The sequence below is a fragment of the Vombatus ursinus genome, unplaced genomic scaffold, assembly GCF_900497805.2.
Source record: "Vombatus ursinus unplaced genomic scaffold, bare-nosed wombat genome assembly UNPS02014791.1, whole genome shotgun sequence".
Lineage (NCBI taxonomy): Eukaryota > Metazoa > Chordata > Mammalia > Diprotodontia > Vombatidae > Vombatus > Vombatus ursinus.
Genome location: NW_020954569.1, coordinates 650706 through 673602, shown reverse-complemented (window position 1 = coordinate 673602; position 22897 = coordinate 650706). Strand labels below are relative to the sequence as shown.

At 35.0% G+C, this 22897-nt stretch overlaps 1 protein-coding gene across 2 annotated transcripts in view; it reads right to left on the bottom strand.

Annotated features, from left to right (window-relative positions):
* The window catches only part of VPS4B (vacuolar protein sorting 4 homolog B), a 34784-nt gene extending 27690 nt beyond the window's left edge, over window positions 1-7094 (bottom strand). The window contains exons 1-3 of one of the 2 annotated variants that reach the window (XM_027869019.1): window positions 6863-7094; window positions 4096-4207; window positions 1806-1962 (exon numbers count right to left, since the gene is read on the bottom strand). In XM_027869019.1, the coding sequence (XP_027724820.1) occupies window positions 1806-1962; window positions 4096-4207; window positions 6863-6883 (290 nt within the window). In that variant the 5' untranslated portion in view covers window positions 6884-7094. The remainder of the gene's footprint in view (window positions 1-1805; window positions 1963-4095; window positions 4208-6862) is intronic. The other variant, XM_027869018.1, reaches the window with a different exon arrangement.
* Window positions 7095-22897: the final 15803 nt, after the last annotated feature.

Genomic DNA, 22897 nt, shown 5'->3' with positions numbered 1-22897 from the left:
ATCATTCATTGATAGAATATAAAATAAGACAGATATGAGTAATAAGTGGAAAACTCAAACTTTAGATGCTTACAATTTTGAGGGGGAAATTTCAAATATGTATATTATTCATTAAATGCTGGTAGTAGTTTGTCATTTTGTGTTAATAGATTAAAATAAAAAGTACTAAACTATCAAATCCATTATATATATCAAATGATGAGCCTTGAATATAAAAAAAAAAAATTTAAGAAACCCTGAACTAGAGCTCCAAATTCTAGTTAATTGTCTTCCACATATGGCTTATTAGACAACAAACTTTGTTTTGCTTAATTTACCTTAACAGACCACTAGTTTACTACTGATTCATAAAATAATTTTATTTTTTATAAAGTTACCAAAATATATTAAAACAAACATACAATTTGTTTTTCAGTTAGAAAATATTAGAAACGCATTTAATCTTTTCTCTGAAAATGTTTCAAGGATTTTTTTTAAATACTCTGTTGTTTGTTCTATCTTTATGGTTTAAATATAAAGAATAATTGTTAATTCTTATTTCACAAAAAATGCTTCTTTTTTTTTTAATTTAAGAGGGCAAAAGAACCAGAATATGTATTGTTTCTTGTGTTTTTCTGTAGTTGTACACTAACTCCAATTTACTCAAAAATAAACTTTAAGACTTTAAAACTTTTAAAGACTTTTAACTTTTAAAAGAAGAAATTTATATATGCCATAAAGCATTTTATAAAAAATAAAAACAATGATCTGAGGCCTTTTACATTTATATAATACAAAATCTTAAACTAAAGGGGAAAATCAATTATTTTTAAAAATTCAATTAAAATATTTATTAAGCTCCAACTGTACATGGCATAATGATGTATTCAGGAGACAAAATAATGATGAAAAAATTATAGTTTCTATCTGCATCCAGAGAAAGAACTAATAAAAAGATGTATAGAATGATTTTATATATGTGTATGTGTGTATATATATATGCATACACACATATTTGTGTCTAATGGTACCATCTTTAGGTGAGTGGAGGGAAGAAGTGGAAAAAAGAAAGGTACATAATAACTTTATTAATTATTTAAAAATAGCAAGTTGTACATGACAGACTTGCAGTTTCATGTGCAATCATCTTTTTTTTTCTATTCCACTACATTATGGAAATGCTTGTTTTATTTCTTAAGAATAAATAAATAAAATTTTTAATAAGAAAGAAAAAGGATAGTCTCTATCATCCTCAAGGAGCTTATAATCTGGAGCTTAAAATCTAATAAGCATGTACATAAATAACTATAAAACAAGTCAAAAAATTAGTAAATACATAGGAGATAATTTTCTATGAATTTTTTTCCCTCCTGTAAACTGTGAAGATGGATAAAGTAACAATTTATTTATTTGCAGTTTAAGAGCTCAAATATGAGTAATTTAATATATACCACTCAGCACAGTAATGTCAAGGTCTATATTTTTGTTGCAAGTGATATAATACTGATCTTTTAAACTAGAACTTAACAACTAAAAGATAAAGACCAGAGATTATTTTCTCACAGTGAACTTAATGATTCTTTTTAAAGTCCACTAGTGATGACAGCAGAGGAAAATGGTCCCATGCAACTACTAGAAAACATGGTAAGCTCGAAAATTAATGGTCCCATTTGTGCACGCTACCACTTCTTTTCTCCAGTTTATTTAGGGAAGATTTTTGTTTTATCACTACCTAAGATTTTAATGGTTTTAAACAAATAATTTTTATCTTGTGTACTTGATCAAGAAAATAAAGGTTTCAATAGCTGCATACAAGACATACATACCCTTTCTCATCAGTTGGGCTGGATTGTCCCTCTTTCACTGGCTTCTGTGGGGCTTTCTCTTTCTTTTTCAGGTATTCTTTTAGTTTCTCGGCTCTATCAAGATATTCTGTACACTTTGCCCTGATACTTTGCTTTGCTTTGTCACCTTGTGCTTCATCTAATTAAAAAGAGAGAGAGAGATTCTTTGTTAACGACTTGAGTAGAAGATTAAGTGAGCATTTATCTGTGTTTTCTGCTCTGACATTTTGAAGACTTCAGGATTTCAATGGTGTGGATACACTCTCCATAGCTTAGATCTTAATCCTTATAAATATTTTTCTTTTTACTTTGTGACTGTTGTTCATGTTTTTCCAAAAGAATCTGTCCAATGTGATGCAGAGCTTTTATTTAGTACCCTGGAGATAACAATGTTGTATCCAAGCTGCCTATTCAAACATGCTTTTTAAATTATGAAAATAGCATTTTGGAATCTGAAAGATTTGTCTCTACCTCAGCCAGTGAATAAATCAGACTAAATTAAAGTCTCTTCCCTTAAAAAAATAAAGATGGGTACAAGACACCAATGGAGTACTTAAATCATTGTGACTGAGCTTATGTATAAATATATAAAAATATGTATATAAAAATCAAGTGTATAAGTTTACTTATCTAGTGTCTATATAATATATACCTTTTCTCCATTCAGAGAAGATAATCAACAGCTCCCTGTTCCAAATAAAACCACTTATGAATAAAAAAATGAAAAACACGACATATTAACCATTTGTCTTATATCCAAAATCTTCACTGATAGCAATTACTGCATTAGTGTTAAAGATAAATCTTATACCTATCACCTTTACAACAAAAAAGTATCAGTATAATTTTGAAATGTGAATGACAGAAATACATACTGTATACATTAAACTGGCCAGACAAAAAACCTCCTGAAAAAATAGTACATGTTAAAATTAATCTTTCATCTATCAGCTTTGTAACAAACTGAAAACTGGAGTTTAAAAGCTTACTTAATACAAATACTCATTTCTTGGATTTACAAATAACTGGCATTTACCAACAACTCTTAATTCACAAAGTTCTTATTTCACTCATTTTTGAAGGAAATTCCTTCTAAATATATAGGTATTGCATTTCCAAATTTTCATGTTTCCATTTTTCCATATTCCCAAATATTCTTAGAAAAAATTGAAAAGTTCATACAATAAAACTCATCCGAGTTAGCAGCTTAATTTTCAAAAATTATATACACCAATTCCATTAAATTTAAATGCACTACCATTCACACATTAAATACTATATTGTAGATGTGTTTGTTACCTAAGCTTGAGCACTCAATATTGGCTCAGATGATACAAATTTTCAATTCATTTAAAAAACATGCAGAGCACTAAACTGGGCTCTGAGGATATACAAAGTTTAGATAAAATACAATCCCTGCTTTCATGGAAGAGGTATATGACAACATACTCATACTTCAAAACAGAAATAACTGTAATACATGATTATATATATTAGAAAGATAAAAGTGATACATGTAATCTCTAAGAGGTAGAAGAGTATTACTGATTGGAGAATAAAGTGTGATTTCATGAGAGAGACAGTATTTGAATTGAGCTTTCAAACATGGATAGGAATAAAACGGGGAATGGAGACAGAATAGGGGAGACCTCCGGCATGAAAAACAGTACAAACAAGAGCATGGAGACAAAGTACAGGGAAAGTTGAGGGTAGTGAGGTATAACCAAGAGTGTTATAAGTTGGAGCCAGGGAAGGACCTGGGGTCCAAAGATCAATTCTCACAATTAGGAGCCACATGATGATGGGCAAGTTACTTTATTTCTATAAGTCTCAGTTTCCTTATTTGTAAAATAAAGAAAATACTACCCCCAGACCTATTTACAAGACTGCTGTTAGAATATGTTAGGTAAAATCAATCTTATATAGGGGAAAGCCAATGGGTAGTCATTTTGGCTACAGAGGAGAATAGTTAAGTCTGGAAAAGTAGGGTGATGGAATGGAAGCCTGCTGATGCCAGGCAGAGAAGTTTAAACTTTACTTAATAGGCAAGAACTAGTGAAGATTTCTGAGTAAAAGGAATTACAAAATATGTATAAATCTGGTAATAGCAACTCCTGAAGACTATCTGCAAAAGCACAGAGGGATTGTGATATGCATTAATGGAGAGAGTATCCACAATGATGAAATCAAAGACCCCTGAAGTATTATAGTATCTTTCTTTTGTTTTTAAGAAAAGTTAAAGAAGAAAAATGATTAACTGGTGAAATCTTACACTTAACTACATGGAGAAAATACTGCACAGCATTTTGATATAGATGGAAGGCTTCTTCATAGTTCCCTGCTTTATCTTCTTGTGCTGCTTTGTTAGCAAGATCTATTGCTTTCTGCAAGAAGACACATATAACAAAGTAATGGAAAACAAAGCAGGATGATTATAATGTAAATAACATAAAGTCTAATCAACTTGGAAAATCCTCCATACAATGGTCAAATTATCTTAAAACAAACCAAATTCCATTCATGTTTTCTAAAATCTGTTTTAATTCAGTGAAACAAAACTTGAAACAAATTACAATTCCCACAAATATCATCTAAATATAATACTTATCTCATAGGTATCATGAATATTTCTACACATATTTAATTCAAAAAACAAATCTTGGGTTCTTTCAAAATCACCCAATATCAAAGAACAAATCTAAAAAAATACAAAAAGCAAATACTGTTCAATTTAAAGTATTGCAGCCAAGAATTAAGTTTTCAATTTGAAGTAAAAAAACCAAACTCCATAAAAACAACAAGAATTCAAATATTGCAAGAGAAAGGAAAAAGACAAGTTAGACAAATAGGGGAAAAAACCATGTTTATACCTACTGTAAAAAAACTAAATGTATCCACTGCAAGAATCACCATCCATTATTAGGTAATATTCTCCTGTTTTATTTTCTTCACTGTTAACTAAACTGGAACCCATTCCATCAATAACTGTAAATGTTCAGAGTGACTGACTAATTAGCAGTCATAAGTGACATCACCTCTCTGGGTCTAAGTTTGGGTATCTATGAAATGAGGGGGTCAGACCAGATTTTTTTTGAGGTCTGAAATATCATTAATTTTCATGATTTCTTATCCAGTAAAACCCAAATATTTTCTGCAATATGTTACAGCAGAATCAGAGAATTTCAGAGGCAGACAGAACCTTATAGATCATCATTTGGTCCAATCATTTCTTTTCACAGATACCCAGTCTCAGACCCACAGAGGTGAACTGATTTTTCCAGGTTTACATAGGAAATTAGTTGCATCAGGAGGCCTCATAGTAGGTCTCCATAAATCTCACTTCAAGGTTTGAAATGTCTACTGTGTTGGCAAAGTTAATACAAGAATTTGTTTCCTTCATTTCAAATAATGAAAATCCAGTAAAAAAGAAAACAACAGGGAAAACAGACTGAACAAGTACCCCTTAACACTTTTATCAAAAAAGCAAGGATTTGTGATTATCAGGTTGGGAATTCCCTTTACCAGTCCAGAAATTTTCTCTAAAGAGGCTCAGAGAAAGGAGACGTGCCTCATCAAATAGTGTCAGAGATGAGATGTAAACCCACACCTTCCTGACTCCAGCACTCTATACAATACTGTCTCTAGCTGTTAATAGAGAAGGAAAAACTGATGCCAAGTCAGTTAACTTTATATAGATTCATATTTTCATGGAATCAATTGAAGGAATTTTTCAGGCCAATTATTAGGCAACAATTGTTAGACAATTGTTATGCTGTTAAAGCTGGTTTTAAAAGAACCATTTAAAATCAGCAGATAGAGTTGTACAGTCTAAAGAAAAAAAATGCATGTGTTCCTTTAGTCACTTATGCAAACTTCCTTGCGCTTATAATGAAAATTGTATTTCTATTTTTCTCATTTGGGAATACCACAAATAAAGGCAAGATAGAGTTCTGTACTACTAATATCAATAAAACAAGAAAAAAAGTTAAAAAAAAAAAAAGAAACCAAAAGCCAGTTCTGATGCAAAAGGTCCAGGAAACTGGATCTTAAGAACTAACCTGAGGGGTGCTGGTCTAATTTAAAGGGAGGGGCCAAAAGCCAGTGAAATCTACCTCCCCAAATTGACACTTAACTTTATGAGTACCACTACTTTTCAATACCCGGATACACTACTATAAGAATCAAACTTGAAAAGTTTCTCTCTTTCTCTCCCCTCTTTCTTCTCTCCCCATCCCTCCCCCCCATCTCTCTCCCTTCCTGTCTGTCTTTCTTTCCCTCCTCACCCCAACATCTGGGGCAGTTTTGATTAACAGCTGCCCCCCCCCAATCTGTTCCGTGGGATGGTGGGAGGAGTCCTCACGGGTCTGGGGAGCTGGGAGACCGAAGCTGTGTCTGTTTTTGTTTTGGATAGGCAATTGGGATTAAGTGAGTTGCCCAGAGTCACACAGCTAGTGAGTGTTATGTGTCTGAGGCCTGAGGACGATTTTGAACTCGGGTCCTCCTGACTCCAAGGCCGGTACTCTATCCACTGCGCCACCCAGCTGCCCCGAGACCTGAGTTTCTGTCCTGACTTTTGCAGCCCCGGCTGTTGGGCTTTGAGTAAGTCACTCCTCTGGGCCTCAGTTTCCTCATCTGTAAAACAAAGTCCCTAGTGGCTAACGGCCAGGACACCCTCCCCCTTACGAAACGGGGGTTGGGCTTCCGGAAGCACACAATTAGATTAGCAGCTTCCTGAGGGCAGGGGCCGGTTTTATTTATTATTGTTATTTCGCCTTTCTGCGTATCCCCGGCGCTCAGCTCAGAGCCCTCCCTGGCACCACAGGGGGGCTTCTGGTCCCCAGGGCCTGACACAGTGACGGGAGGCTGGGATGAGCCTCTCCACCCCCCTCCCCCCCAGCACCGACTACAGCCCCGAACAACCCCTCCCCCTCCCCTTCCCTTCCCCCCGCCCCAGGCTCGCGCCCCTCCCCTCCCCCAATCCTGCCTCGTGACCTCGTGACCTCGCGCCCCCTGCAGGGCCGGGGCAGGGGTCTGGGTACCTGGAGACTGATAGATGTCATGGCGGCGGGAGGAGCCCACAGCCAGGGAAGAAGGGTGGAAGGCGAGAAGCCACAACGGCGTCGGGTCCGCCGCGGGTGCAGAGGCCGGACAGTGCCTCTCGGCTCCCGCGAAGACGGTATCTCTTCCGGTCCTTCTCCGGCAGCTTCCAAGGGTCCCACGGGACCCCTCCCCCTCAACCTTCCTCACTACTTCCTCAAACCCAACCCCCCAATCGAGTTACTGTCCCGCCCCCACTCGGTAGGCACTTCCTGCTACGTCACCCGCAGCGCGCCGTGACGTCACAGCCCATTCCTGCTCGGGAATGCCCGGCCCAGTTCAGGGGACGGGGCTGTCAGGTCCTTTGCAGGGCCAGGTGGGGAGAGTCCGAGGGGAGGGAGCAAGAGCGCAGGCACACTCAGATGACTGGCGGGAAGGGCGGGGCAAGGCCGGGGCGGAGTGGAAGCTGCTCCTTCCTTCCCCCCTCCCTCCTGAATACCTTGCGCAGTAGTCAGTAGGTATTTAATGAATGCACACTTGTTGGAGCTTAGTAGGTTTTAAAAAGATAGAACTGTGGGGCTTTGCCTAGGGTTTCCATTAGTCAGTGCCTCCTGGGCGCAGAAGCAACCCTAGTTATTTTAATCCGCCTGCTTATCATACCGAGTCATTTAAGCTGCTTATTAGGGAGTCACAGACCTGGATGGAAGGGCGTGACCCGTGGAGAACTGCAGGAATGCGGATGTGTCACAGCACCAGCAGAGAAGTAAAGTTTCAGGGTTTTGTTACCACTTGGACTTGTGACATCATTCATACACAGATCGATAACTGGGCAGTACTTTATTGCGGGCATTGCTAGTATGTTGTCAGCGGTAGGACTTGAACCCAGTGCTTTCTGTCTACTCACCACTATACCATATCGCCCCTCAAGATTCACATACTGAGGTCCAAATAGTATTTTGGGTAGAATTAAATTTCTTATATTCCTATAATTTATAGTGATTCCAAGAATCAAGATGATTACAGACCATCTTGGCTTGAACTTCAATGTTTGTGAATCTTGAAGTCACTTTTACGTCATTGCCCATGTGATAAAACTGACAGGAGTAAAGCATGAGTTGTCGTAGGGGTGAGGAAGATTATAATACATTGCACGTGTCTAATGTCAACTTAGCATAATGAAAAGAATGCTCAACTTGGAGTCATAAGGAACTTTGATTCAAAGTCTGCTTATTGTTAGTTGCAGTACTATGAGCAAATAACTTAATATCCCCAAGTTTCATCTTTAAAATGGGGATAATAATTATAGTACTTTACAGGGTTGTTGTGAGGATCAAATGATATAGTTTAAAATCTTTATTGAACTTTAGAGCATTATATAAATGTCAGTTATTCAGTTCAATTATTTGATTTCCCAATCATTTGAGCCCTTCTCAGTAGAATGTAAATTCCATGAGTTAATGAATGAATGAATGAATGAAAAAACATTGAGCTTACTACGTGCAATGAACTGCTAAGTGCTGGGGATACAAATAGAAAAGTAAGAGTCTCTGATCTCAAGGAGCTTACATGCTAAGGGGAGAAAGCATATAGAAAAGTTCTATCAAAAATCAAATGGAAAGGCCCAGTGGTTCTGCAGTCACAAAGCAGAGTAAAATACATCCTCCCTTTTTGTGATTGAATTTGACAGGCCAGGGACTTGTGTAGTGAGAATTTTCTTTTCTGGGTCCTTTGCAATGGGTACTTCATCAGTCTCATAGTCTTTGAGAGACTCATCTCCACAAGATTTGATTACCTGGATGATGGCTCTGAAAGCCAAGCTGTAATCAGGGCTGGTTGTCTAGGGGAGGCCACAGCGTCTGTCAGGGTTCCTAGGTTTAGGTACTCATTAAAGGTAATTAACTAGTTGGGAGTTGTTGGTAGTGGGAAGGATAGCAGGTCCCTTTGCCACAGCAGTCACTCCTTGAGGGCAGAAACTGTTCCTTTTTTTCCTCCCCTCTTTGTTGTCCTTAGTACCTAGGAGAGCACCAGTATCTGAAACATGATTGGTTCTTAATAAATGCTTGTTGCATTGCGTTATTTCGAATCCCTGTTTTATAGATGAGAAAACTCAGGTTCAAAGACATTAACTGCCTTTTCCAAGGCAATGCAAGAGGTCAGTGGTAAGGCTATTTAAATAATTTCCTAATATCTCCCTATCTCCAGTCATTTCCCTATTTGATCTATTCTATATATGGCCACCAAATTAGTCAGTCAATCAGCAAGCACTTAATTATTTGCTATGTGAGGAGGTGAAAAGATAGAAACAAACCATTAACCTTCCCCAAAAAATTTACAGTTTAACAGAGGAGGCAACATGCTCATATAGGTGTATTCTAAACACAGACCAAAAAATTGTAGTATAACCTTAGGAGAAGCATTAGCAGCTGGGAAAATGAGGAAAGGCTTCATGTAGGAAAGGGGTGCTTGATCTGAGTCTTTATGGAAACTAGAAAACCCCAGCTAAATTAGAATATCTGCTGTTCCTTGACCATAACTCTCACTTCCCTAGCTGTTTGCCTTTGTTCGTTCTGTACCTTTTGCTTAGAATACCCTTCCCCTTGGAATTCCTATAGTATTTTGTTTTTTTACCTCTGATTGCAATGTCATATCCTACTTTGCATTCTAGTTATGCTTGGAAATATAAAACTATCAGCTTTTCAATGCCATATCCTTTTTTTTTCTTCAATTGAATAAAAACCAACATTAAGTGCTTTCTATATGCAAAGCAGGGGATTTAAAGATGAAAACAAAGATGCCCTTGAGGAGTTTGCCTTCTGCCAGAAAGATACACTTGCAAGTAGTTAAATATGAGACAATTTGAGGGGAAAGCCCTCAAAGCTGGGGGGAACCAGCGCCATAGAATTATTTTGAAACTGGAGGGGACCCCGGCAGCCATCTGATCCAACTCCTTCCCGAAAGGAATAACATCCCTAACAAGTAGTCTATCTGAAGACTTCCAGTGAGGGGCAGCTAGGTGGCAAAATGGATAGAAAACTGGCCCTGGAGTTAGGAGGACCTGAGTTCAAATCCAGTCTCAGACACTTGATGCTAGCTGTGTGACCTTAGGCAAGTCACGTAACCCCAATTGCCTCACCAAAATAAATAAATAGATAAAAAGACCAAAAAAAAAAAAGACTTCCAATGATGGGAAACCTACCATCTCCCAAGATGGCCCATTTAACTTCTGGACAATTGTTAGGAAGTTTTGTTTTTTTTGTTTTTTTTTTCCTGATAAGCCTAAATTTGCCTCTTTACAACTTCCACCCATTGCTCTTGGTTCTTCCTACCCTTTAGGATCAAACACGAGTCTGATACCTTTTCTGCATGACGGTGCTTCAAGTTCTTGAAGACAGCTATCATCTTCCCTCCGAGTATTCTCCAAGCTAAACAACCCTATTTCCTTTATTATATTCTCAATGCCATTGCCTGTAGGCCCTTCACTATCTTCATTGCCTTCCTCTAGACACTCTAGCTTATCAGTGTCTTTTACTGACTGGCACCCAGAACGAAACACGATAGTACAGATGTGATCTGACCAAGACAGAGTACAGAGGAACTACCGATTCTTTGAAGTTATGCCTTTTAATACAAGTCAAGTCAACAAGCATCTATTAAGCATCTTTTATGTGCCAGGCACTGTGCTAAACACTGGGTATACAGAGAAAGCTCCCCAAAATAGTCCCTGGTCTCAAGGAGTTCACAGTCTAGTGGAGGAGACAACAACACAAATAAGATACATACAGGATAAATTGGAAGTATCTTAGAAGGAAGGCAGTAACATTAAAGTGTGTTGGGGAAGGCTTATTGCAGAAGGTGGGATTTTAGCTGGGACCTGAAGGAAGCTGGGAGTCAAAGATGAGAAGAAAGAGCCTTCAAAGCTTGGGGTACAGCTGGAGAAAAATCACAGAGCTGGAGAGAGAGAATTTCAGGCATGGAGGACAGCCAATGAAATGCAGAGTAGGGAGATGCAATGCCCTGTGTGAGGAAGAACGAACCTCACAAATGCAGGAAAGCAGATGTGTGTGTGTGTGTGTGTGTGTGTATATATATATATAAAATATATACACACACACACACATACATATATACATATATATATATATAAAGTGGTGAGTCAAAGAACAAATCACAGAAACAATAGATAATTTCATTAAAGATAATGTCACCAATGAGACAATGTAGCAAAAAATTTTCGGTGTTGCCAAAGCAGTCCTTAGGGGAAAATTTACATCTCCAAACACTTGTAGTAACAAAAAGAGAAAACAGATCAGTGAATTGGAAATGGAACAAAAATACTAGAAAACCAGTGAATTTAAAAATCCCCCAAAAATAGAAATCCTGAAAATAAAAAGAAGGGATTAACAAAATTGAAAATAATAAAAATTGAATTAATAAAAGTAGGAATTTTTTTGAATAAACCAATAATGTAGATCATTAATTTGATTTTAAAAAGAAGAAAACCAAATTATAAGTTTAAAAAATTAAAAAGAATTTTCAACAAATGAAAAAATAAAAGATATTTATTAGGAAATATCATTTTGCCCAACTAAATGCCAATAAAACAAATGAAATAAATTAATGTTTGCAAAAATATAACATACTCGGAGCAAAAAATAGAAAATTTAAACAGCCCAGTTTAAGGGAAAGAAACTGAACAAGCAATAAATGGGGGAAAAAAAAACACTCCAGGATTAGATAGATTCACAAGTGAATTCTATCAAACATTCATGGAACAATTAATTCCAATGTTACATAAATTGTTTGCAAATATAGCAAAAGAAGGTATCCTGCTAAATTCAAATATTCTAAAACAACATATCATAAATTTATATGTTATACATTATGACCAGACTGGGTATATATCACAAATTCAGGGCTGGTTGAAAATTAGGAAGGCCATAAACTCACTTAACCATGTTAATAACAAAAACAAAAATCATGATTATATAAAAAGATACGGAAAAAGGTTATGACAAAATACAGTACCCATTTCTGTTGTAGAATAAAAAAACCACATGCTAGAAAACAGGAATAAATGGACGTTTCTTTAAATAACAAATAATATTTATCTAAAATCAAGAGCTACTATTGTGTGTAATAACTGGAATCTTCAGTTAAATCAGGAATGAAACAAGGATGCCCAGTGACATCACTTCTCTTTGATATGTAATAGCAATAGGACAAGAGAAAGAAATTAAGGAAATAAGTATACATAAAGGAGAAATAAAATTACCTTTTTTTTTGCAGATGATATGTAATATGCTTCAAGAATCCTAGAGAGTAAACTAAAAAGCTAATTGAAACAATATCTTTAGCAAACTTAGAGGATATAAAACAAATCTGCATAAATCAGCAATTTTTTTTTACAATGAGAAAAAAAACCCCAGCAGGAAGAGATAGAAAGAGAAAGTCCATTTAAAATTACAACTACAAAATAAATACAAGAATAAAGCAAGGATGTCTACTTCCCCCATTATTATTTGAAATAATTCTGAAAATGATAGCAATAACAGTAAGGCATAAAATTAAATAAAGAAGAGGTAAAACTATCCCTATTTGCTGATAATATGGTGGTTTACTTAGAAAATCCTAGGGATCAGCAAAAATAATAATTGAGGCAATATTTTTAGCAAAGTTTCAGACTATAAAATAAGCCCTCAAAAATCAACATTTCTACATAACAACAAAATCCAAGAGAAAATAATAGAAAAGGAAATCCCCTTCCAAATAATCACAACATGTATAGGGTATCTGGGGATCCAAGTACCAAAGCACACAAAAGACTGATTCAATTACAAAGTGCTCCTTAAAAACAGCAATGAACTTCAGAGTATATAATGTACTGAAGGAGACGGGGATGTTGTTTTGGGATTTGTTGGTCATTGGATGAGTGGAGACTTTTCCTTCTGTCCTTGGGAGGGACATTATCTAACCCCAACATTATCACAGTGAGCTATGGAGCCTGGACCAAACTGGGAAGAGAGAAGTAAGCAGATTTGGCAATCTTTAGAGGGGCCCACTGGAGCTCAGGGAAGGGAGTATTAACACCACCCACCCCCAATTAATTCAATGAGTCCATGATACTTGGGCAAGAGATGGGAGTTTTTGTTTAGTTTTTTATTTTTAAGTGAGTGACAAAAAATTGACCACCTTTGCTGTTCCCAGAAGGTAAAGAGGCACACAAGGTGTCAGGAAGAATGAAGTATATCGATTGATAACGAAAACTTAAGTAGCTGGAAGAAAATTCAGTATTCATGGTTGGAATGTGCCAATATAATAAAAATGAATATATTACCAAAGTTAACTTATACTTTTAATGCTATGCATATCAATTTGTCAAAGGGAAATTTTATAGAACTTGATAAAATAATAACAAAATTAATTTGGAATAATAAAAAATTAGGCTAGCAAGGGGAATATTTAAAAGAGGTAAAGATGAATTGGGAATTAGCCCTTCCATACCTCAAACAATATTATAAAGGAGCAGTAATCAAAACCATCTGGTATTGGTTAAAAAATGGTGAGGTAGATCAATGGAACAGAGTAGGCAAGGAGAATCAGAAACAATGCAACTCAATAACCCAGTGTTCTATAAATTGGGAAACATAGTAAAGAATTCCCTATTTGTTCAAAATAAAACAACTCCTCTCACCCCCCACCAAAAAAAAAAAAAACAAAACACCAACAAACCTGGGAAAACTGAAAGGTAGTCTAGCAGAAATTAGACTTGGACCAATACCTTACATCATCTTCTATGATACATCCTAAATAGATACTTGATTGTATTAAAGATCATACTACCAAAAAATAAGGAGAGAAGCAGATCATATAACTAACAGCTATGGGTTAGTTATGTATTCTTAGTCAAACAAGAGATAGATACAATAACAAAATATAAAATAGGTAGCTTTGATTACATGAAACTGAAAAGCTTTTGCGCAGAAAAAAAAAATGCACCTAAGATAAGAAGGGAAGCAGTTGATAGGGAAAAAAATCTTTGTATCAAATTCATATATACATATGTACATATATATGTATGTATCTTTATATAGACACTCACATATGTATATGCATACACATACACATACACACGCAACCATTCCCCAATAAAAAAGTGGTTAAAAGATAGAACACTTGTCAAAAGAATTGCATACTATTAAACACCACATAAAATAATGCTCCAAATCACTAATAATAATAATATAAATGCACAGTAAAACAACTCTAAAGTTTCACTTCACACCCTGCAAATTGGCAAAGATAACTAAAGATGGGAATAGTTAATGTTGGAGGAGTTGTAGGAAGATAGACACTTTAACACATTGTTGGTGGAGCTGTGGATCAGTGCAACCATTTTGGAAATTGGAAGGACAAGTCAATATTTGAAAAATGACCATACTACATAAATTAATTTACTTATTCAGTGCCATACTGATCAAACTACCAAAGGCTTACTTTATAGAAGTGGACAAAAATAATGAAATTCACATGGAGATTAAAAAAAAAAAAGGTCAAGTATCTCAGGGAAAATAATGAAAAGAAGTGGGAATTGAGGGGACTTACCAGTACCATATCTCAAACTATCCTACAAAGCAATAATTCTCAAAATAATTTGGTTCTAGTTAAAAAATAAAGAGATCATTTAGTAGAACAGATTAGCTACACAATATACAGAAGCAAATGTATCTACTACCCTAGTTTAGATAAACAGAAAGATCTCAACTACTAAATAAATGGCTAAAAGATATGAACAGTTGTCAAAAGAATTGCAAACTATTGAATACCAGATAAAAGAATGCTCCAAAACAGTAATAGTTAGAAAAATGAACATCAAAACAACCTTGAAGTTTTTGGAAAAAGTATTTGAAAAAACTGCTGGGAAAATTATAAAGTAGTATGTAATAAATTAGATTTTGAACACCTCATATCTTATACCAAAATAAGTTCCAAATGGGTTAGTGAACTAGATGTAAAAGGGCACATCATAAACAAATTAGAGAAATTTGGAAAACATTAACTATCAGATCTATGGATAGGAGAAAAGTTCATGGCAATAAAAGGGATAGAGAGGATCACAGAAAATAAAATAGATAACATAAAGTGAAAAAGTCTTTGCATAAATAAATCCAATAAAGCTAAGATTAAAATATTTTAAATGGGACAAAATCTCTGCAGTAAATATCTCTTATAAAGGTCTTGTTTCCAAGATATGTAAGCAATAGATGAAAATCTATAAGAAAAAGAGCCATTCCCCAATTGACAAATGATCTAAGGCCATTTGAGCAGGCCATTCTCAAGGACAGAAACCTAGGCTATTTATTAATAGCTCTATGAAAATAAATGCTCCAAATTGTAATAGAGAAATGCAAATTAAAGTAATTCCGAGGTTTCTCATCATATCCATTAGATTACAAAGACAATACAAAATGAAAATTATAAATGTTGGAAGAACTGTGAGGAAAATGAGGACACTGATGTATTGTTGGTGGACTTGTGGATGGGTACAATCATTCAGGAAAGCAAAACACATCAAAAGTTAATAAATAGTATATGCCCTTTGACCCAGATATAAGTACTGTTGGTAAGCCTATACCCAAAACAGATCAAAGAAATAAGAAAAAGGTCCTGTATGTACAGAAATATTTCTATCAGCAATTCTTGTCATGGCAAAAAAACAAAACAAAACAAAAAAACCCTGAAAACTAAAGGAATGCCCATCAATTGAGGAGTGGTTAAATACATTGTGGCATATGAGTATGATAAAATATTTTTAAACAAGCATTTATTAAATACCTACTATGTTCTAAGTGCTTTACAAATATTTCATCCTCACAGCAATTCTGGGAGGTACTGCTATTATCATTATCCCCATTTTATAGATGTGGAAGCTGAGGCAGAGAAAGGTTAAGTGACTTCCCTGGGTTCATTTGCTCTCAGTGTCTGAAGCCAAATTTGAACTCAGATGTTCCTGATAGAGTCCATGACTCTATCTACTATGCTACCTAGCTGCCCACTATTGTGCTGCAAGAAATGAAGAAGTAAATAATTTCAAAAAGACATGGAAATACTTACATGAACTGCAGAATGAAATAAGCAGAACCAGGACAATTCATGCTATAACTTCAGTATAAAAATGAACACTCTTGAGGACTTTTATATACTAATGAAGAATGAAATGTGTAGAACTCAGAGAAAAAATATCGATAAAAACAAAATGATAAAGACAAATGACTTTGAAAGCTATAAGAACAATGATTGATACGATGATCATCTATGATCCCAGAGGACTGGTGATGAAACCTACTATCTGCTTTTTTGACAGAGATGTCATAAATGTATGATGCAAAGTGAGACACACATACTTTTGTGTATAGCCAATGAAGGAATTTGTTTTGCTTAACTGTGCGTATTTGTTTGTTATAAGAGTTTTTTTTCCTTCTTCTCTCTTTTCAATGGGGTTCGGGTTAAGTAGAAGAGAAAATAGATTTCTATTGATTAATTTTTTTTAATAAACAGGTGAGGGGAAGATGGAGATGTTTGCTACAGAAATGGAATGTTGCATAAACTTTCCAATGAAGTTACTGTATTAGTTTTACTTAACTGTTTTCTCTGTTACAAGAGACCCTTCATGGAGTTGGGGTAATTATGTAAGTTTGAATTTGTGGAGTTTATTTTTATTACTCAAGTGTAAGACTTTGAAAACATACACACACACAACACACACACACACACATGCATGCACACATATGCACAGACACATATGTATTTCCTTACTGAATTTCATCTTATTAGATTAAGTACAATGTTAGACTGGAGTATAGTCTGTCCAAACATTTTAAGATCCTGACTCTATCCTTCCCTGCTTCATATCATCAGCAAATTTGATGAGCATACCATCCATGTTATTATCTAAGTCCTTGATAAAAGTGTTAAAAAGCCCAGGGCCAAGCACAGATCCCTTGGGACACCACTGATTCCTGCCGAATTGGTATTGAACCATTAATGACTAGTCTGAGTCTTCTTATTCAACTAGTTCTAAATTGATCTAATTGTATTATTGCCTAGGGCACATATGTTCATTTTTTACACTAGAATAGTGTGAGATAGTCTATAAAATGCTTTTTAAAAAAAAATCTAGCAAACTTTATCTACAGCATTCTCCTGGTCTACTCATTCTGTAATCCTGTTCAAAAAAGAAATAAGGTTAGTCTGTCATGACTTGTGCTTGAAGTTTTGTAGTTCTTTACAATCATAGAGTCCTTTTCTAGATATTCACCAATGATATCAATAATTCACTTTCTAAGGCAATTAAAATCAAGCTCACTGACCTATATAGTTTTGTTGTTGTTTTTTAAGGAAAATAAAATTATTTTTTAGTGAATGCGTGTGACAGTAGAACAAATGAAGTATTAAAAACCATTCCTTTTCAGGTTACACTCTGGACTATCTTCCAGACTTTCTTTACAATCCCATAGAAACTTCTTTGTCCTCGAAGTTCACTCCATCCCTAGACTTCACATATTGAAAGTACCCTACACATTTAAAACTTTTGGGACAAACAAAACCAATGCAGCCAAGATTAGAAGGAGAGCAAGAAACTGGCCTGTAGTTTTTAAAATGTATTCTATTCTCCCCCCCTTTTTTTTTTTGGAAAATTGGGACAATATTTATCTTTCTCTAGTCTTGTAGTATCTTTCCCATTTTCCGTGATCAAATCAATAAGTATTTATTTCAAGTATCACTGACCATGGCTCAGCAATCATAACTGTCAGTTGTTTCAGTATCCCAGTTTTTAGTTAATCTGTGCCAGCTGACTTGAAGTCATCAGGGACATTTAAGTGTTTTCTTACTGCATTCTTACTTCTCCCAATAATTCATTTTTGCTCTCTGTCATCTCCAGCACAAAGATCATTCTTGCATGGAAACCAAAAGCAAATTAAGAATTGAACAGCTTGGCCTTATCTGTCGTCATTTGTTATTTTCCTCACAATCCCAAGCAGTGGTTCTATGCTTTGTTTGATCCTTCTCTTTCCCCCAAACCTTTTTTTTTTTTTTTTTGTTCTTACCTTTCCTTGACAGCTTGGGCTCTTTATTATTGCTGATATTTATTTTTATTGGGCCATATCATGCCTTTATACTTTTCCTTCTGGTGGAAGCCATTGTTTCCACCTTCTGTATGTGTATTGTTAAAGTCTAAGTTGTTTGGTGAATATATACCAGTCTGTCTAGATAAGTCACATTTTTCCTTCATATTGGGATTATTTAATTATTTGTGCATTGATTTTGTCAGAGAGAGGGAGTGCTTTGGAATATATTTGGACAATTCAAGTCTCACTCTAATTTCATACCTCTGGCCACAACTGTAACCTGTTTCCTATACTATTTATCTATTTTTCCCTTATTGTCTAGGTTTTCATTAATATACCATGATGACATAATTGCTTCTGATTCTCTTTCCACCGATTTTTATCCAAATTCTCTTCACTGTTCTTTTCCACGCTTTCCCAGTTTTCTCTCATAAGTATACTTTCTTAATATACAATGTCACCTTTCCTTCCTCCCCCTTTTACCTACTCTGTTGCTTTTGAATAAGGTATAGCCACCTAGAGCTGTGTTTCAGATATGTGTTTCCTCCTTCCAAATCTCAGTGATATTTCTGAGGTTGGATTTGTCTCCTTTCGTTAGGCCCTCCAATTGCTCTGGTTTATTGTCTAAACTTGGTACATATTTATATGTAAGTCCATGGATTTTTACTACTGTCTCCTTTCTTGGATTTTTGACACCTTTGAACTTTCAGATATCTCATCTGCTATTCCTCTACTGTAGCTACTCGTTATGTAATTTAGCTTAGTAGAATTGCAGAGATGGTTTTCTGTCTCCTTAGTCCACTTTAGTTTAAATCCTCTTGATACAATTTGTAAGACATTCCTATCACCCCTAGAGTCCATCATCCCTCTATTTGAAGCTGTGGCCCATACTCTTTTTTTTAGACATCATCTTCTTAGCCAAATGTTCACTTCCAAAATGAACTTTTTCTTCTCTTCATGCTTTCCTTCAGTGGGCAACAGTAGGGAGATACAATAGTGGTCCTATGGCCTTTAGTTTCTTGGGATAACCTTTGGCAATACTTTTTAGTTTCTTCAAGCAGTATCATTTGTGCTGATATGACTCATCAGAAGTGGATGGTAGTCATCTGTTTTGAAATGTCTTGGGAAGTTCTGTTTTATCTTGGCTACATGCCAAGACAAAAGAGCTCTCTATTGTTAGCAGGTCAAGTCAGTAATTACTTTAGATTACTTGAGCATGGAATCACCAGTCACCAGTGCTCATTTCTTCATTCTCTAATTTTTTTGGATGGTTTTTCATATGATAGCAGTGGCTCCCTCACTGATATTCTTTGAAAGATTATGATCTTTGAGCTGGAGGGGACTTTGGAAGTTGCCTTGTTAAACTCCCTCATTTTAAAAAATTTATTTATTTATTTATTTTGATTTATTGACAATCACTTTCATATGCTTTTGAGCTTAAAATGTTTCTCCCCCTTCTTCCCCACTACCCTCCCCAAGATGGTGCACAATCTGATATAGGCTATACATATACATTCCTATTAAACATATTTTCACATTAGTGATGCTGTAAGTACAAATTAGAACCAATAGGAGGAACCACCAGAAAGAGGAAACAAAACTCAACAGAAGAGGAAAAAAAATAGCAATTCAACTTCCATAGTTCTTTCTTTGGATGTGGATTGCATTTTCCATCATGAGGCCTTTGGATGTCTTAGATCCTTGTATTGCTGGGAAGGATTTAGTTTATCAATATTAGTCATCGCATGACGTGGCTATTGTGTACATTGTTCTCTTGGTTCTGCTCACTTCACTCAGCATCAGACCATACAAGTCTTTCCAGGTTTTTCTGAAGTCAGCCTGTTCATCATTTCTTATAGCACAATAGTATTCCATTACATTCATATACCACAACTTGCTCAGCCATTCCCCAATTGATGGGCATCCTCTCAATTTACAATTCTTTGCCACCACAAAAAGAGCTGCTATGAATATTTTTGTACATGTGGGTCCTTTTCCCATTTGTATGATCTCTTTGGGATATAACCCTAGAAATCCTATTGCTGGGTCAAAGGTATGCACATTTTTATAGCCTGTCGAGCATAGTTCCAAATTGCTTTCCAAAATGGTTGGATTATTTCACAACTCCACCAACAATGCATTAGTGTTCCAATTTTCCCACATCTTCTCCAACATTTATCATTTTCTTGTTTTGTCATCTTGGCCAATCTGATAGGTGTGATGTGGTATCTCAGAGTTGTTTTGATTTGCATTTCTCTAATCAATCATGATTTAGAGCATTTTTTCATATAACTATAGATGGCTTTAATTTCTTAATCTGAGAACTGCCTGTTCATATCCTTTGACCATTTATCAATTGAGGAATGACTTGTATTATAGATTTGACTTAATTCTCTATATATTTTAGAAATGAGGCTCTTATCAGAGAGACTGGTTGTAAAAATTCTTTCCCAATTTTCTACCTTCCTTCTAATCTTAGTTGCATTGGCTTTGTTTGTGCAAAAACTTTTCAATTTAATGTAATCAAAGTTATCCATTTTGCTTTTCATAATGTTCTCTAACTCCTGTTTGGTCATGAATTCTTCTGTTCTCCATATATCTGATAGGTAAACTATTCCTTGTTCTCCCAGTTTGCTTATAGTATCAGCCTTTATATCTAAATCATGGACCCATTTTGACTTTATTTTGGTATATCATGTGAGATTTTGGTCTATGCCTAGTTTCTGCCATACTCTTTTCCAGTTTTCCCAACAGTTTTTTTCAAAGAGTGGGTTCTTATCCCAGAAGCTGGGGTCTTTGGGTTTATCAAATAAAAGATTACTACAGTCATTGACCACTGTGTCTTGCATATTTAACCTATTCCACTGATCCACCACTCTGTTCCTTAGCCAGTACCAAGCAGTTTTGGTGATTGCTGCTTTATAATACAATTTAAGATGTGGAATAGCTAGGCCACCTTCCCCTGCATTTCTTTTCATTAGTTCCCTTGATGTTCTGGACCTTTTGTTCTTCCAAATGAATCTTGTTATTATTTTTTCTAACTTTATAAAATAATTTTTTGGTAGTTTGATTGATATGGCACTGAATAAGTAAATTAGCTTAGGTAGAATTGTCATTTTTATTATATTAGCTCAGCCTACCCATGAGCAACAGATGTTTTTCCAATTATTTAAATCTGACTTTATTTGTGTGAAAAGTGTTTTGTAACTGTGTTCATAGAGGTCTTGGGTTTGTTTCGGGAGGTAGACTCCTAAATATTTTATAGTGTCTACAGTAAGTTTAAATGGAATTTCTCTTTCTATCTCTTGCTGTTGGGCTTTGTTGGCAATATATAGAAATGCCGATGATTTATGTGGGTTTCTTTTACAGCCTGCAACTTTGCTAAAGTTGTTTATTATTTCAAGTAGTTTTTTACTTGATTCTCTAGAATTCTCTAAGTATATCATCATATCATCTGCAAAGAGTGATAGCTTTGTTTCTTCTTTGCCTATTCTAATACCTTCCATTTCTTTTTCTTCTCTTACTGCTAAAGCTAACGTTTTCAGTACAATATTAAACGATATTAATGGGCATCCTTGTTTCATCCCCGATCTTATTGGAAATGCTTCTAGCTTATCCCCATTACATATGATGCTTGCTGAAGGTTTTAGGTAGATGCTATTTATTATTTTAAGGAAGACTCCATTTATTCCTATGCTCTCTAGTGTTTTTAATAAGAATGGGTGTTGTATTTTGTCAAAAGCTTTTTCTGCATCTATTGAGATGATCATGTGATTTCTTTAGTTTTGGTGTTGATATGATCAATTATGCTGATAGTTTTCCTAATATTGAACCAACCCTGCATTCCTGGTATAAATCCTAACTGGTTATAGTGTATTATCCTTGTGATAAGTTGCTGTAATCTATTTGCTAATATTTTGTTTAAAATTTTTTCATCTATATTCATTAGAGGAATTGGTCTATAATTTTCTTTCTCTTCCTGGTTTAGGTATCAACATCATATTTGTATCATAAAAAGAATTTGGTAAGACTCCTTCTTCACCTATTTTCCCAAATAGTCTATATAGTATTGGAATTAATTGTTCTTTAAATGTTTGATAGAATTCGCATGTAAATCCATCTGGCCCTGGAGATTTTTTCCTAGGGAGTTCATCAATGGCTTATTCAATTTCTTCTTCTGAGATGGGGTTATTTAAGTATTTTACTTCCTCTTCTGTTAACCTGGGCAATTTATATTTTTGTAAATATGTATCCATTTTACTAAGATTGTCAAATTTGTTGGCATACAGTTGGGCAAAATAATTCCTAATTATTGTTTTAATTTCCTCTTCCTTGATGGTAGCTTCACCCTTTTCATTCTTGATACTAGTAATTTGGTTTTCTTCTTTCTTTTTTTTAATTAAATTAACCAAAAGTTTATCTATTTTATTGTTTTTTTTCCTAAAACCAGCTCTTAGTTTTATTAGCTCAATAGTTTTCTTAATTTCAATTTTCTTAATTTTTCCTTTGGTTTTCAATATTTCTAATTTGGTGTTTAATTGAGGATTTTTAATTTGTTCTTTTTCTAGTTTTTTTAGTTGTATGCCCAATTCGCTGATCTCCTCTTTTTCTATTTTATTTATGTAAACATTTAGAGATATAAAACTTCCCCTAAGACCTGCTTTCACTGCATCCCATAAGGTTTGTTGTGTTGTCTCACTATTGTCATTCTCTTGAATGAAATTATTGATTGTTTCTATGATTTGTTGTTTCACCCAATCATTTTTCATGATTAGATTATTTAGTTTCCAATTATTTTTTAGTCTATCTTTCCATGGCCCTTTATTACATATAATTTTTATTGCATCATGATCTGAAAAGGATGCATTTAATATTTCTGCCTTTCTGCATTGGATTGTGAGGTTTTTATGC